Below are 16,335 nucleotides of genomic sequence, written 5' to 3' on the forward strand. Positions count from 1 at the left end.
TATTGCATGCTGCAATTCGAATTCTAAAACAACAACAAAACAAAACAAAAACAAAAAAAAACTCATATGTCCAGAAGGGGAGGTGTTAAGTAATCAAATAGATGGATTTGTAATCCATCTTTTAGCAACATTAATAAATATTTCTCAACATTTTAAAATCAAGGACAGCATATTCTTTAACTTGCAATTAATTTTAGAGAAGAGAGAGTGCCCTAGATCATTTCCACTGACTGATGCATTCTGTTTATTACATTGGATGACATGTTGATTAGCTTCCTAAGTAGGTTCTGCTTTGAATCTCAAAGAAGACAGTATTTTATAACATTTTAGCATTTAGCGTTTTGCTTTTCTTATAAATTCATTTCTAAATTCATGTTTTTTAGAGAAAATAATGTGTTGGGTTTCAAAGCTTATATTGGCATGTTTTATTTCAGAAAATTAAAGAAATCATTTTAGAATCTAATCCTTTATTAGAAGCTTTTGGAAATGCCAAGACTGTACGGAACAATAACTCATCACGATTTGTAAGTAATGCTGTTATATGCGATATTTTGTTCTGGTATTGGAAATTTCATGTTTTCTGTAATTTAATATTTTTTCCTATCTAATCAGGGAAAATATATTGAAATACAGTTTAGCAAAGGTGGAGAGCCAGAAGGTGGCAAAGTTTCAAATTTTCTTCTTGAAAAGGTAATTTTCCAAGCTTATTAGAATTTTTTTCAAAAATTATTCATGAATAAAAATTTCAAAACATGAATCTTTGATGACTGCAAGATTCCTTATGGTATCCATTTATACATGCTATATTTTGCATGTATATATGTCGTGACTGTCATTATTATAAAGCTAAAACTGCTCTTTTGAGCTATTACTATTAACTTATAGTATAATATGTATAAAATCCATATTTATATTGTTTTCCAACATGTTTTTTAGAGAATTATTGCTCATATTAAAAACAATCAGTTTTTTCCAATGTGAAGTAGAATTTAATAAAAATTAAATTCCAGAATATGTAACCAATTTTAGAATATCAAATAGTGTTACTTAAGAATAACATTGACTTAATTGACTGTATGTAAAATATTTTTATTAGCATGTTATTATTATTGTACTAAATTATTACTTTATTAATATACCGGACATACAAATTTTATAAAAATAAATATATATATTTCATAATTGCAAAACAATTTTTTTAAAAAACATAATATAATCATGTCTAGTATTTTCACACATTAAGCTGCTGAAAAATTATCAGTAAAAACATAAAGTAAGAAATTTAGAAACAATTTTTCACAAAGACCGAGTAATAAATTTGAAATAATCTTATAAAGGCAAAAAAGAATTTAATAAATGTTAAAACCAAAAAATTTCAAGCAAACAATACCCCAATTTAAAAAAAATCAATGAAATTTAAAGAAAAGAGAATTTAAAGAAAATGAAATTTAAAGAAATAGAAGAGGAAATCAATCAACTTCAGTGCAACTTCGTCGGGAGGAGGAACACCGAAATCAGTTGAAATCTCTCTTCCATAAAAGTCCTTGCTTTTCTGCATCCAGAATTAGCTGATGAACTTTCAGTGTATTTTAATTATAATATTTCACCCAAAAATTCTGGCCCTCCATCTTCAAAGCAAGGTAGAAAACAATGTAAATTCTAATCAAAACTTTTTACCTTTAAATAAAGAGAGAATTGAAAATATAAGTGAAATAGTAAAATACTGTATTAAAAGATTCAAATCAAAATTTTACCTTTAAATAAAGAGAACATTATCCAAAGAACTGAAAACATAAGTGAAAAGACTTAATCTAAATGGAATTGAAATAAAAGCCCACAAGAAATAATTAAAACTTTCAAGTACTTTCAATTAGAACACAGCCGAAACTACGTAAAAGATTGTTACATTTAGGTTTGCCATTGGAGAAACTAAAATTTGAATTTTAGATTTTTTAATTTTTGTAAAAACTCATCGTTCATTATTTCAAATAATTTGAACAAAGTGCATGAACCATATTTGGTGTTATTATCACTTTTAACAAATATGCTAAATTTCAAATGTGCCAATATGTAAAATCACATATATCTTTGGAAATTTTGAATAAAAAAAACTCCAGTTTTTTGCAGGTGTACTTAAAAATACATCTACTTTAAGATGATGGTAAAAATTTTAAAGCTTACAATTCAAAAATTTTTTCAAAAAATTTATAAAAATTATATTAGAATACAAAATTTTAAAATAAATCATAAAAAATGTATGAATTCTATTTGTCATGAAACTAAATTTCAAATTCTGGAAGTAAGTATCAAGTAAGTTTATTTTAAAAAAAAAAAGACGTATTAATAAATGTACATCAAATTCAATTAACATTGAGGAGATAAAATTTTGAGAGCTCATTTTTTAAAATCTACTCATGCGATTTTTACAAAAATTGGCAGTTTGGCATAATTTGAGTTATAGAATCGAAATATGGAACAAAATTGGCATGTCATTTCAGAAAAGTCCGATTTTGTGCCAAAATACCTATATTAGAACAATGCTATATGTAAATCTAATAAATATCCTTTGTCCCGCTTTCGAGACTTGAAAAACACAAGTTGAATTTCGTCAGTTGGTCCAGTGAAATGTGAGTTTTTTTTTTTTTTTTTCACTGTGTACATCTATCTCATTTTTGTTTTGCGCAGTGTACATACATATATGCAAACATGCATGTATTTATACATTTTTTTATCTGGTCCCGATAACAGAACCGTACCAAGAATTTTAATCATTGCATCTATCATTGATATATTTTAAAAGATAAAAGATTCAAGATAAATTCTACTAATTTTTGATTCTGCATTATACATAAAGGCAGTGAGCGACTGAACGTTTTAATTTGTACAAAAGTTTTAGCTGAGAGCTATTTTTCCAGTAATGTTAATAAATGGCACTTTAAATATTGTTATAGTGAAACCTGGGATTTTGAATGCCTCATTTCACAAACAATTCAGACTATGAACAAATTATCTGAGCAAAAAACACCTCGAGTGATGATTAGTGAACACTGAATAAACACTGAAGTCAACAAGTTAAGATTTTCAAAGCTGTTTTGAAGTAACAGTTTCCTTGTCTGTACCATGTGCCTTCATAGTGTAATTGGAAGCATGTTCAACTAGCAACTTCAAATTCCAGAATTTGAACCCTTGTCTTCTCCCCCCCCCAATGGCAGTTCTTTTACATTTTCTACATTGGCCTCTCCTAAGGATGGAAGAAGTGGTGGCCATTTTATTACAGAAGCAGCTAATAGGCGGCCACCATTACCTCCTATGAAGGGGACGGACAGTTACAACCATGCCTTCTCCGGGATTCGAACACAGGCAGGTGGCTTCCCTAACCACTGTACCATCTGGGTGGCTCAAACCCCAATGTAGGCACTGCGGATTATCTCACTTTTCGTGCTCTAAAAATTTCAGATGACTCTACAAGTGGCATCAAAACTAAAATGATAATTTTCTTCTTTAAATAGGGAAGAATATAAAAAATTAATTTGAAGCACTAGCAATTGAAAGGTCCAGCATTCAAATCCCTATGAAGCTATTATTGGCTCTTTGTGTTTCATGTTCTGATAAAATACCTAATAACTGCCCAATCTTTATGACAGAATTAATGTTCAGGGACTAGCTTATGAGTATGTACTTACTGCTAAGCTAGAATGTAACTGAAACTGTATTTTAATATTTTCTGTTGCTTTCCTCTCATTAACAAAGTCTAGCAATGACTTACAAGACCATGAATTTAGTTTGGAAGACAGTATGGCCAGATTGTACAGCAGACTTTGAAGACTTTTGACATTTTAATTTTTCTTTCTTTCTTTCTTTCTTCTTTTTTCTTTAAAAAAAAAAAAAAATTCATGATGTTATGTTTTTAAGATTGACTTAGAAATTAACAATGAATAAAGGAAGGAATTACCAAAGGACCATAAAAATACACTGAAGAAACAAGAACTGCGACAATGAAGTTGTGGTAACAAAAAGCAATTGGAAAAGATATGTTTTCATAGGAAAAGGAGGAAGAAAAGATAATCCTACGTCAGCCTGCAAAATAGAACAGTGTGCAAATTTTTCACTTAATGGTATTATTCTGGTAGAGCAATAGCAAGCTACAGTATATGCAATTTCGATGATAATGCTATATCTTACTTTAGAAACATTTTTAAACATTGACAACAAGAAACAAATTTTGAGAAATATGGAGGCAGAGTCTCTAGTAGGGTCAGAGAAAAATGTCCCAGAAAGGCAGTTCTACCTGATATTTTCATTGAAAGAGACTCCTTATTTGGTCAGAATTTTTTTTTTTTTCTTTCTTTCTTTTTCTATTTGCTTTCCACGTACACTGTTCATTCCCCCCTTCATATAGTAAAGTATATTTTTGTCTTTTTGATTTACAGTGTTATGGATTTCGTATTTAAATAGCTAATGTTAGTTGAATTATAAATTAAATGGTTTTATTCCCCACGCAGTGCAGCGCGAGATGAATATTAAAGCAAAGCTAAGCTGGGAAATTAAATATACAAGAGCATGTGCATTTAACATTTAATAAATAAATATCTCTTTTTGATTTCGAGAAAGTGCTAGAAAATTCTCTCGCATTTAGAAAGCTTATATAAGTGACATGAAAACCTCTCAGTTCTGTATTGTAGTTAGTTTGTTGTTGTTTTAAGAGTTTGCTTAGAAAACTGCTCTTGTTGACTGTAGCGAATTCGCGGATTAGCTTTCTTTAGTTGGTTTGAATTAAGTTATCTTGAATGTTTAAGTAGTGAAAAAATAACTACTGTGAGATATTGTAATATTGCATGAATATCTGAGAATATCTGAATATCTATTGTGTTTTATTTATTTGTGATAATAATAAATCTTATTCATTTTTCATCGGACTTGTGCAATCAATTCCAAACAAACCTGTTCACACAAAACAGTTTTTGGTGTCGGGAATGGGATGAATTTTTTCTATCTTTGCTTTTTAATCTGAAGTATTCACCATTAATAAGGCAGTTTGCCGCTTGCTTTGCTTTGTACACTTTAAATCGATCAAAGTCATTCATTTTTGTTTTCAACTGTCTAGCAGCCATTTTCTTAGCTGTGGATGTCTCATTCCATTTTTCTGTAATAGTCTCTGCTTCCCATGCTTTTCGTACAACTCTAGAGGAAGTACTGTGAGGAAATTTTAGTCTGAGCTTGGTTAAACGAAGTCGCTTGAACTTAACTGCTTGCCTCTTGACACCAGTAGCAGGACTATCAACCAGAGCCCTATTCTGATCAACAACATCTACAATAGCACATAATTTTCTTGCATCTTTACCAAATGAAATGTAGGCAACACTGCCTACTTGCACGTAGGGAACAACTTGGCTTGAACAAGGTGTGGTTATGGAACCCGATTCGATGAAAAGGAGTCAAGCCTAAATTACGGTCACCTTGGGATGGTCCGCACACAGTCCTAAACAGGCAGAATGACGTCGTGGTTCGGATCCGCGAGTCTTCGAACTCTAAACATAAAGTCGTTCATTACGACAGGTTAGCTCATTACTATGGCCATAGTACGTAGTGTAAATAATTGTAAATAGTGTAAGACCATGGGCCTTTTTGTTTCTAAATGTGTATTTTGTATTTAGTATTTGATAGCATTTGATATCTTTTAGTTATTGCGTTTATTGTTCATGTTGTTTGTTATTATAATGTAATTTTTATTATTACATTTATGCCTTAGTTGTAAGTTTGGCATCCTGTCCAGGGATTGTACTGTTTGGGAAGGGGGCAGTGTTACAGATTTCATATTTAAATAGCTAATGTTAGTTGTATTATAAATTAAATTGTTTTATTCCCCGCACAGTGCAGTGCGTGACAAATATTAAAGAAAAGCTAAGCCAGAAAATTAAATATACAAGAGCACGTGCATTTAACATTTAATAAATAAATATCTCTTTTTGCTTTCGAGAAAATTCCAGAAATTTCTCGCGTGCGATTTAAAATCTTATAAAAGGAGGAAAACCTCTCAATTCGTAGTTATTATTGGAGTTAGTTAGTTTGTTGTTGTTTTAAGAGTTTGTTTAGAAAACTACTCTTGTTGACTGTAGCGAATTCGCGGATTAGCTTTTTTTAGCTGTTTTGAATTAAGTTCTCTTGAACATTTGAGTAGTTAAAAGATAATTACTGTGAGATATTGTAATATTGCAGGAATATCTTAGAAAACTGAAGTATTGTGTTTTATTTATTTGTGATAATAATAAATCTTATTCATTTTTCATCGGACTTGTACATTCAATTCCAAACGAACCCGTACGCATGCAACAATATATTTATTTATTTACTTATTATTTTGCTTAAATTTAATTATTTCCTTTGGTTTCATGTTAGACTTGTGCATAAAGTACTTTTGCAAAATTTAAATAAGTAATCATCTGTGGTTCAAGCACTAATTAATTCATTTTACATAAATTTGTATGGAGAGAATTGTTTCAGTTAATAAACTTTTCAGATGACAAACTGGCTTTCAAAAACAAATTAAATTAGTGAGCCAAGGTTTGACTATAATAAAGGTTCATTTAAAATTCTTTGAAGCTGCCTTAATAATGAAAAAAAATATAAAAGAATTTTATTATAATGTCATTTATATTTTATTTCTTTGTAATATTTTTTTTTTCTTTTTTTTCTAGTCACGAGTAGTAAATCAAAATGTATATGAAAGAAATTTTCACATATTTTATCAGTTATGTGCTGGTGTTACTTCAGATATGCAGCGTAAGTTCTTATTTTATATTATCATCCTTTTGGAGGGGGGTGTATTTGAAGAAGCTGAATGGTTGAAACCAGTGAGGAGTATTTATGTCATTCATGGCTCATTTCCCTTATTGAAAAATATTAACTGATATGTGTTTACGTGATTCATGTGTGATGTTGAAGGAAATCATTTATGTATCATTACATATATGTAACATATTTATGTTTAAGTTTCATGTTCTTTTGTTAAATATGCAAATCAAATTTAAGTAGGAATTTCACCAAGACATATAATCCTCGTTATTCTTTGTCTTTAACAAGTTATGTATTTACTTTCTTGTAATTGGAGTAAAACTAATTTAAATTCTAAAGTTGTTCTGTAAAATTATAAAAGTATTTTAGTCATCACACATGTGATATCTTTCTATAATCATTTTAGATCATTAGCAGATTTACTTGTGTAATTCTTAGGCAACATTACTGTAGTTATTTATTAGGTGCTTACAAAGCTTCGTTAGACTGCAAATAAGTAGAAGTTACTGCAGGTTGTTGTTCTCATAATTGGATTTTATAAATTTATAAAGGTACTTAAAAGCCATAATTTAAACTACTGTGAAAACAAAACTGATCATGAGTAATGCATATGGAGAAACGTTTTTTGTCTTTGAATGTTTGTGAGATGTAACTTGAATCCCTTTAAAGTGGCAGAATTGACATTAATGGCAAACTGTGACCAAAAACTTGGAAACTTGGAAATGCCAAAAACTTTGTGATAGCTGTCTAGTTGAAATATTGAAAAACGTGGAAAATAAATATGTAGGTGTATTTCACCTTCTTAATTAAGTAAATATATTTAAAATCCATCATAACATTTGCAAATACCTGTATTTTATTAGTAGTTTAAATGTATTTTGAGAGCGTGACTTAGTTTTTTTTTTGTAAGGGCAGTAGTATTAATCATATGTGTTAAATGAACACTGTCTTAGTAATTAATATCAAATTTTAAATATTGGGAGTTCATTAACATTATTATTTTGTATGTTTTATGCACATAAATCACGTAAACACATGTCAACTAACATTTTTATATGTTTGTGAACTAATTTGTGAAATTAACATTAGGCTAAAAATTACTTCTGCCACATTCATCATTCATATCACCAATAAGTTTTTTTTTTTTTTTTTTTTTTGTAATGTCAGTTGATAAGAATATTTTCTCATTATTTTTTATCCTGTGTTAATTACCATATAATCCAAAATTTTCATTTTTATGTTAAAAGTTTCTTGATTTTTGATTTTTTTCTGATTCTTAGACATAACTGGTTTTGATAGTAGGAAGAGCCTTATGACAATATATTTCTCTTCTTTTGCAGAAAATTTAGGTATTATGAATCCTGATTATTACTGGTATTTAAATCAAAGTGGCGCATACAAAGTTGAAGGCACAAATGATGCTCATGACTTTCAAGAAACATTAGTATGTACAATAATAAGTGCTATTTTTAAACTTCTGAGTTTTTTTTTTTAAAGTACTTATGTAAGGTTTTATCAGTCAAGAATAATCTGAATCTGTTTCTTGCCAGAATTTTCTCTCATGTTTTCTTGTAAAATTTCATACTTGAACTATTTCCATCTCTGATATTTTTTACAGAAAGCAATGACTATTATGGGCATGTCTGAAGAGGATCAAATGAATGTGCTACAAGTGGTTGCAGGAATTTTACATCTAGGCAATGTTACATTTATAGAAAAGGGAAATTATGCAGTTGTGGAAGATGATCAATGTAAGCCCACTTTCCTTCTTTAAATGAATGTATTATGTGAATGTAATAAAGCTGAAGAATATGTCAAATGTAGTTGTAATTCTTTGACTTTATTCTGTGAAGTCTGAAGGTGTTATAAGATTTTCTTTTTAATTTCCAATAATTTTAATATTATAGGAGCAGTAAGCATTGCATAAAAAGTTTTTATTTTTAAGGTAAGGTTGCATGATATTAGTTTGTAAGCTATGTTTGTTTGTGTTATGTCAGGTAATGTATCCTGCTCATATTTGTTATCAATGCACAGTATAATAAAAGTTAAAATGTTTTCGCTCTGCTGATAAGTTTGATATTGTTAATGTGATCATTTTTGTAATATCTTTGACTTTTTATAAGCATCAATGAAATCTAAATGTTCTCAAATATGCTAAAATTAAATACAGATGTTAGACGGTAACTAAATAAATATAATGATACCTCAATGTACTTCCACTTTGAAATACTTGCAACTTAGTATGTGTCCTGTTTGGAAGCGAAAGTTTTTGTTGTGCACACTATATTTGTTTACCTCTTTCAAGACCATGCTGCGGCTGCCAATGAGTATCAGTAACCTGTTGCTTTTATTCAGTAAACAATCTACACTGACTGTGCACACTACATGCCCATGAGCATCAGTATTCCTGCTTCTGCTATTCAGTAAACAACGCACACTGACTGTGCACATTTGTTTACCTCTTTCAAGATGATGCTGCCCATGAGCATCAGTAAGCATATTACTACTAATCAGCAAACAACCCACACTGAATTTTCTAGTGGTTTTGTGTTTTTCCACATAATTTTTTATGAGTTCTTCACAGTGAGTTAGGAAAGTTAATGAGAAGGCTTAAGCAAACTGAAGAATTGGTAGAATTGTCATAGAGATAAAAAAAAAAATCAGATTGTTGAAAAGTACAAAGAGGGCATGCATATCTGTAAACTGGCTGTTATATACTGTAGGTTAATTATGATGGTGTGTATGATTGTGAAAAACAAATGCACTGTTAGTCGACTTATATTATGAAGGAGGTGAAATTGATTATAAAACAATTGTCAAAGATAGGAAAGAGACCATGTGGTATCTCCATTTGATCTAAATAACATAAAAACATCTATATACAGTATCAAGTTGAATGCTTATTTTATCTACAGTATATATTTCACCCACTGCATTTGTATTTTAGTATTAACGAGTGTTATAATCATAATAGAAGAATTTATTTTATAAGAAGGGATTAATTATTTTTCCTTTATTTATTATCTGAAAAAATTGTTTGGTATGCATCCAAGGATCTGGAATGTATTAATTAGGTACCACCTGATTTGATAAATGACAGCATTCATCTAGGATGAAAAGCACTTAAATTTGTAAGTAGTAATAAAGTATTGGAAACATGAAATAAGACTGGTACATGAAATCAGATTAGCTATAGTTTAAAAAATCTGATGCTGTTTAGATGATGATTTTTGAAAGTATTAATTTTTCAATTTTTATGATGATTTAATAGGTAATTATCTTGATTCATTGTAAAAGATGTTTAATGCTTGCTATCTCATATCGGTAAATAAACTATTGGGTTGTCAAGAAAGTAATTTTCGTTTGCACAAATAGATAGTGTTATGTTCGTTTTTTATTATTATTATTTTTATTTGTCAATCTTATATTTTCTTTTACTTTTGAGATTTGGCTGCTGATACTTTCGGGGTGGAATAGAAACAAATTCCATGTATTTTTGTTTACAACTGTAAGTTTACATTCCATTGTAACACGGGGTGCAAAAATAAGCATTTTTGACATATTTTATTTTTCTGTTTTCATAAAGGTACGAAAGCAACTGTGGCTCATGAAGAGATATGTGAAGTTTATGGTGATAATTGCTTAACAGAACGCATGTGTCAGAATTGGTTTACAAAATTTCATTCTAGAGATTTTTCACTTGAAGTTGACCAACGATCTAGCCGACCTTCTGAAGTTCATGATGAAAAATTAAAGCCATAATTGAATTGAATTTTCATATAACTGTGCGAGAGATTGCAAAATGGTTAAATATATCACATGCAATAATTGGCAATCACCTAAGATGTCTTGGACTCAGTAAGAAGATTGATGATTTGGGTTTTACATGAATTGAACGAAATTCACTCAATGAATCAGTATTATATGCATTTCAAACTTAATGCAATCAACCCTTTTTGAAAATGAATTATCACTGGCAATGAAAAATGGATTGTGTGCAATAACATTAATTGGAAAAAGGTCAGGGTCCAAGCATGAAGAATCAGCACAAATCATATCAAAAGCTAAGTTGCATAATGCATGAAAAGGACCATGCTGTCAATGTGGTGGAGATTACAAAGGGTTTGTGTATTTTGAGCTGCTTCTAAGCAACTAAACAATCAGCTCAAATGTTTACTGCCTAGAACTTATGAAGTTAGAGAAAGCAGTCAAAGGGAAAAGGCGAGAATTGGCAAATTGAAAAGGAATGGTGTTTTGCACTGCTAATACGAAGCCTTCCTCTTTAGCAGCACATATGAAATTATTATAGCTTGGTTGGAAAGTGATGTGCCATCCTCCATATAGCCTGGACCTTATCATCTAATTAGCATTTATTACCAAGTTTACAAAACTTTATAAATGGTAAAAATTTCAGTCATAAAGATGACCTCAAATCTCACTTGGTTGACTTTTTTGTTGATAAAGCCAGAAGTTCTGTGAGTGAGGATATCATAAAGTTACCAAAAGGATGGCAAAATGTCATCAGAGTGGAAGATATTTGACATCCAGTGACTTATGACTGGATAAGTTATTTTTTATAGAAAAAATTAAGTTTTATTTCATGCTAAAAAACTGAAATTACTTTCTTACTAACCGTATACTTTACTTGCGTTGACAGTGAATGAATGCTATTTTCCTTAGAATTTAGCTTCTAAATCTGATTTCTTAAGGAATTTAAGGTTAATTCTCTAATTTTAACTCTTCCTTTGACATTAAAATAGTATTATGTTTTTATAAAATAGTGTCGTGTCTTTTGTTCTGTTAATGTAGCTTTGTTCTGCCCATGTTTTTGATTGAACAGTTCCTTTAAACTGTGTACAGTGGTAAAATTCATCTTCTTCGAAAGTGTGAAAACAGGTAATTAAGAAAGCTTTAGTTTTTATTGTCAGGAACATTGTTAGTTACCTAAAAAAGCTGTGGAAACTAATTGATTAAAATAAAAGAGTGAAAAAATCCCAAATATAAAATTTATAAAAGTATGTGCATCATACGTTTTTATTTATTTATTTTTGACCATTTAAAAATGCTTTAAGATGTGCAGAAATACACTGTGCATACTTTCTAGTTTCTTCTGATTATTTATGCAAATCTCAAAAACCTCATACAAGTTTTCAATATTCAAAGCAGTTTAACAGTGTAAAATTTCAATCAACTTTCCCCTTTTGTCTTGGAATGAATGAATTTAGTTTGTTTAAAATTCTGTAATTTTTGTGTGTATTCCAAATGTGTAGGAGAATGAAGGATAATGTCACAAGTCTTTTCTCTGTTTCAAAATATCTTGTTTAAGTTCATTAATTTATGAATATTTCATAGCAGAATCTTTTATTTGAGATTATTGCATATTAAGAAGATATTTCTCCATATTAGATTTGTTAGAAAGGTTACACCTTCTTTTTTGAATTGCTGCTTTAAACAATGCAGCAACACAAGCAGTTTTATTCATTCATGAATCTTTAATTTGTGCTTTCTAGCTGTGCATTACCTTTTTATCAAAAAATTCCAATAATTAAAAAAATAAATTGTGCTATTCAGTTCTAGCATTTCCAGCCTATTTATTTGGAGTGGATTCTGAGCTTGTCAAAACTAAGCTAACTAGCCGGGTCATGGATAGCAAATGGGGTGGTCAGTCGGAAACTATTCATATGCAGCTGAACCCAGATCAAGCTGCATACACCAGAGATGCATGGGCAAAAGGTCTTTATTCCCGTCTTTTTGACTATTTAGTTAATGTAAGTATTTCTAATGCACATAATGATTTTTTTATACTTTAAGAATCAAAGATATTATTTCCTGTGTAAATCCAAGTTTCTGTTCTTAATTTTTCTAATGTTCATTTTAGCAGCATACTTAGTTATGTATGAATTTTTCCTTTCAGAATTTATCGATATTCATTGACACCTGCATTTAACATTTGCAGATATACTTCAGAACAATTACTCTTATTTGAAATTCATTTATTTTTTATCTTTAGAAAAGTGTTATTTTCTAGTTGAACTTATAATTGTTTTGTTCGGAAAATGTTTGCTTTTATTACACATAATATCAACATGCCTGTATCCACTTCAAGAACAAGCTTTCAATTTACAGGCCTTACTTTTGTGGCACCTCTGTGAGCTGTAAAAACACATTCCTTTCTTACTGAGACACATTCCTTTCTTACTCAGTATCTGTATTTTTTTATCATTACGTAACTCTTGTGTAAAGCTACAAGATTCACTGCAGTATGAAAAGTAATCATAAAATATGTGCATTGGGTTTATTTTTTCATTAACTTTTGGAAAAAGTGACCTGTCTATAATAAAGAGAGGGTAAGTTATGTCAGGATGTCTTATCATTTGCTCTTTCATGTGAAAGAAGAGATTGTGCAATGGAAGTTGATAATATTTTGACATCCTAGTATGCATCTCTGTATTTCTGTCAGTTTCAATTAAGGTATCTTTTGGTAGAGATTTTAAAATAGTAGTACACAGAATGCTCAGTAATTCGTTTAGAGATTGACCCAGATTTTCAAAGCTTCTCGATTCAATAGAAATTTTATCAGAAAATTTTCCTAATGTGTAAACACCATAAAAGTTCTGTAATAGTTTAATATTAAGAATATTTTTCATATGGGTGTGTACAAGTAAATCAGTTTTAGCAGGCCAGTCAATCATAGCTTGAATCAGTAAACTTCATACAGTACTTAAAACAGATCCACCTAAATGTGCCTTCAGATAATTTTATCTACTTTATTTAATGCTTTGTTGTTATGAATAGCAGATTGAAACTATTCCAAATGCAGACCCGTTGTGTATGTGTCTTCAGAATTTAGCTCTGGTCGATTTTGAAAGCTTAATGCAAAAAATATCATTAGATTTCAATTCCTTTTTGTTCTCAGTTTAGTCTGATGACCAGGCTGAACTTTCAAAAGATTTTCTAGCGCTGTGGTTGTCAGTTTTAGGCGAGGTATCTGATGACCAGGCTGAACATTCAAAAGATTTTCTAGTGCTGTGGTTTACAATGCTACATATGAGACTTGTAGTTGTGTATCAGTGTTTTTAATAATTCTTCCAAATTGCTGACGTTTGATTCATCCTCATTTGGAAGTTCATTTTCTATTGCTTTTAGCAATTTAGTGAGAGATGCTCTTTGGAGTGCTGTGTTTTTTTCTTCAGTTTATTTAAATTATTTTCAATCACAGTTTTTAGTTATGATTAATCAGTATATAAAATCCAGTAATCCATAATTAATTTCTCTTATTTCTCTCTGGATTTTTTTAACAAGTCCATATATTTATTTTTTTTTTTCTTAGTTTTACAATATGCTAAACTCACTGTTCTGCCATAGATGCCACTACTGTTAATTTCATAAAATTTATTATATCCATAAGCTAAAATTACTTACTTCTCTCCTTCTTTCCAAGGTCTTTGGGGCATAATTTAGTATTTTGTTTCTTCCTTAAACAAAGTAAAACACTTAATACAGAAGTGGTCAGTCATGTTAAAGTGAATTGTTTCAGATAAAATATTTACACAGATTCACAGGACTTATAATTTAATCATATACAAAATATTCAGGACATTCTGCCAACATTTCTTTACTCTTCAAAAATTCTAGTGACACAGAAGCTAGTACGGTTGATGATGCTAAAAGCAGAGATGTCCCAGGATGTGATATGCATAATTTGTCTTCTCCCATAATAATGTAAACTTATAGTTTGTATAGTCCGTAGTATAGTTTTGGGTTTTTATTTGCTGTATAATACTAAAATTTATATAAAAAGAAAGATATATTTATTGCATTAAAAGTTCAAATAAGCCTCAAACTGCATGCTTTATGTTTAAAATCTAAAGAAAAATCCCATTTTATGTATATAACAACAATTCATAATACAAGGTCTGTCGAGAAGGTAATGTCATTAATTTTATTGTGAAGTGATTGTATGTTGCAGCGCATTGTATCTTCCAGGATTGATGATGGTGTAAGTCAACTATCGAGCGAGTGCTTACTAAGTTATCTCCGAGTTGTCGGAGATAAATGAAGGGCAATTTCATAAATCTCTGTTTCGTGTCTTGTACAAGTCATGATTCAGCACTCACTGGAACAAAGATACACGATAAAGGTTTGGTTGAAACATGACAATTTTTCCATTGGTTAAACTGGCCTTTGGGGATAAGGTTTTATCTCAGACGCAAATCTACTGATAGCAAAAGGCATTTTTAGAAGGCAGTGAAAACGTCGATGGTGAAGCCCACACTGGACCCTCATCAACTTCCTCATGAATAAAATGTAACTCATGAAAGAAGTTTTGCAAACAGATCATCGAATAAGTGTTTACTTAGTGGCTAATATGTTAAATATTCCAAAAACTGTCGACCACAAGATCATAGCCAAGGATTTGCACATGAGAAATGTGTGCACACACCTTGTCCGAAGGACTTAGACTGATGACCAAAGTGGAAATTTTCTGAAGATGTTTTGGAAATACGTGAAAATGGTCCTCATTCTTTGGTCAATGTTATCACAGGTAATAGAACATGGATATTTCAGTATTATCCTAAAATGAAGAGCAAAATGACCATGTGGCACCCATGAATGAGCAAATCAAAAACATGCTCATTGTGTTTTCTGATATCAGGGAGGATCATCCATGTTTGAGTTCTTACACAAAAGTGCTCAAGAAAATGAGAGCAAGAATTTGTAACGTCAAACCAGAGATGAATTGTGGTTGCAAACTTATCCATGACAGTGTGCCATCCTATACTGCCTTCATTATGACCAGCTACCTGACCAATCTAGTGTAACAAACTTGCCCCAACCGCTGTACAGTCTTGACTTAGCTCCCACAAACTTCTCTTTGCTTCTCAGTTTGAAATCTGCCCTGAAAGGGCATCATTGCAGAACAATTAATGATTTGAAAGCAACTTGAAGTGGCTTTAAGTTCATTTCTCCTGACAGGCCTTTGCATCTAAATCCCTATGTCCAGGACAGTATTTTAAGAATTTTGATGTAGTCTATGTTATGTACATGAATGCTTTTTAATACTAGTAGACTTGGTGGCATTAACTTTTTGGACTGATTTTGTACATTTTCTTAAATAATGTTGCAAATATTTAGTACAATATGCAACTTTCAAAGCTAAAATCTAGCGCTAACATAGCTAAGATTAAAATAATATAATTTATAAAATTGTATATTTATTAAACGTAGATAATTAGAGGAATTATTTGCTCAATTTGAATTTGAATTTTTCATTTTTTTATCAATGACTTGATATAGTAGTTTTCCCCCCCAATACACCATTATTTTCACTAATAAACTGTGCTTAAATCTATAATTTTATAAATTATGTGTACAGTACAAAGTCCCAGATCCGGACTCCAGATTTGGGATTTTAACGGATATTAGATCATCTGTTTAAATCTAGTTAGAAATAATAAAATTAAAAATATGAAATAATGAAGCATTTGGACTTTTGTACTGTGTATATACAGTGTCTCACAAAAGTGATGGGACACTTGTGCT

General features: G+C 30.3%; 1 protein-coding gene across 5 annotated transcripts in view; it reads left to right on the forward strand.

Annotated features, from left to right (window-relative positions):
• Window positions 1-16,335, forward strand: part of LOC118200183 (unconventional myosin-Ie-like) — a 297,322-nt gene that overhangs the window by 227,048 nt on the left and 53,939 nt on the right. For all 5 annotated transcript variants that reach the window (XM_085822569.1, XM_085822568.1, XM_085822570.1 and 2 more), the window contains 6 exons: window positions 435-524; window positions 613-690; window positions 6,696-6,780; window positions 8,133-8,236; window positions 8,411-8,543; window positions 12,364-12,560. In XM_085822569.1, the coding sequence (XP_085678695.1) occupies window positions 435-524; window positions 613-690; window positions 6,696-6,780; window positions 8,133-8,236; window positions 8,411-8,543; window positions 12,364-12,560 (687 nt within the window). The remainder of the gene's footprint in view (window positions 1-434; window positions 525-612; window positions 691-6,695; window positions 6,781-8,132; window positions 8,237-8,410; window positions 8,544-12,363; window positions 12,561-16,335) is intronic.

This window comes from Stegodyphus dumicola, chromosome 8 (assembly GCF_044657685.1).
Source record: "Stegodyphus dumicola isolate Sdum_Otavi_A_Nest chromosome 8, ASM4465768v1".
Classification (NCBI taxonomy): domain Eukaryota; kingdom Metazoa; phylum Arthropoda; class Arachnida; order Araneae; family Eresidae; genus Stegodyphus; species Stegodyphus dumicola.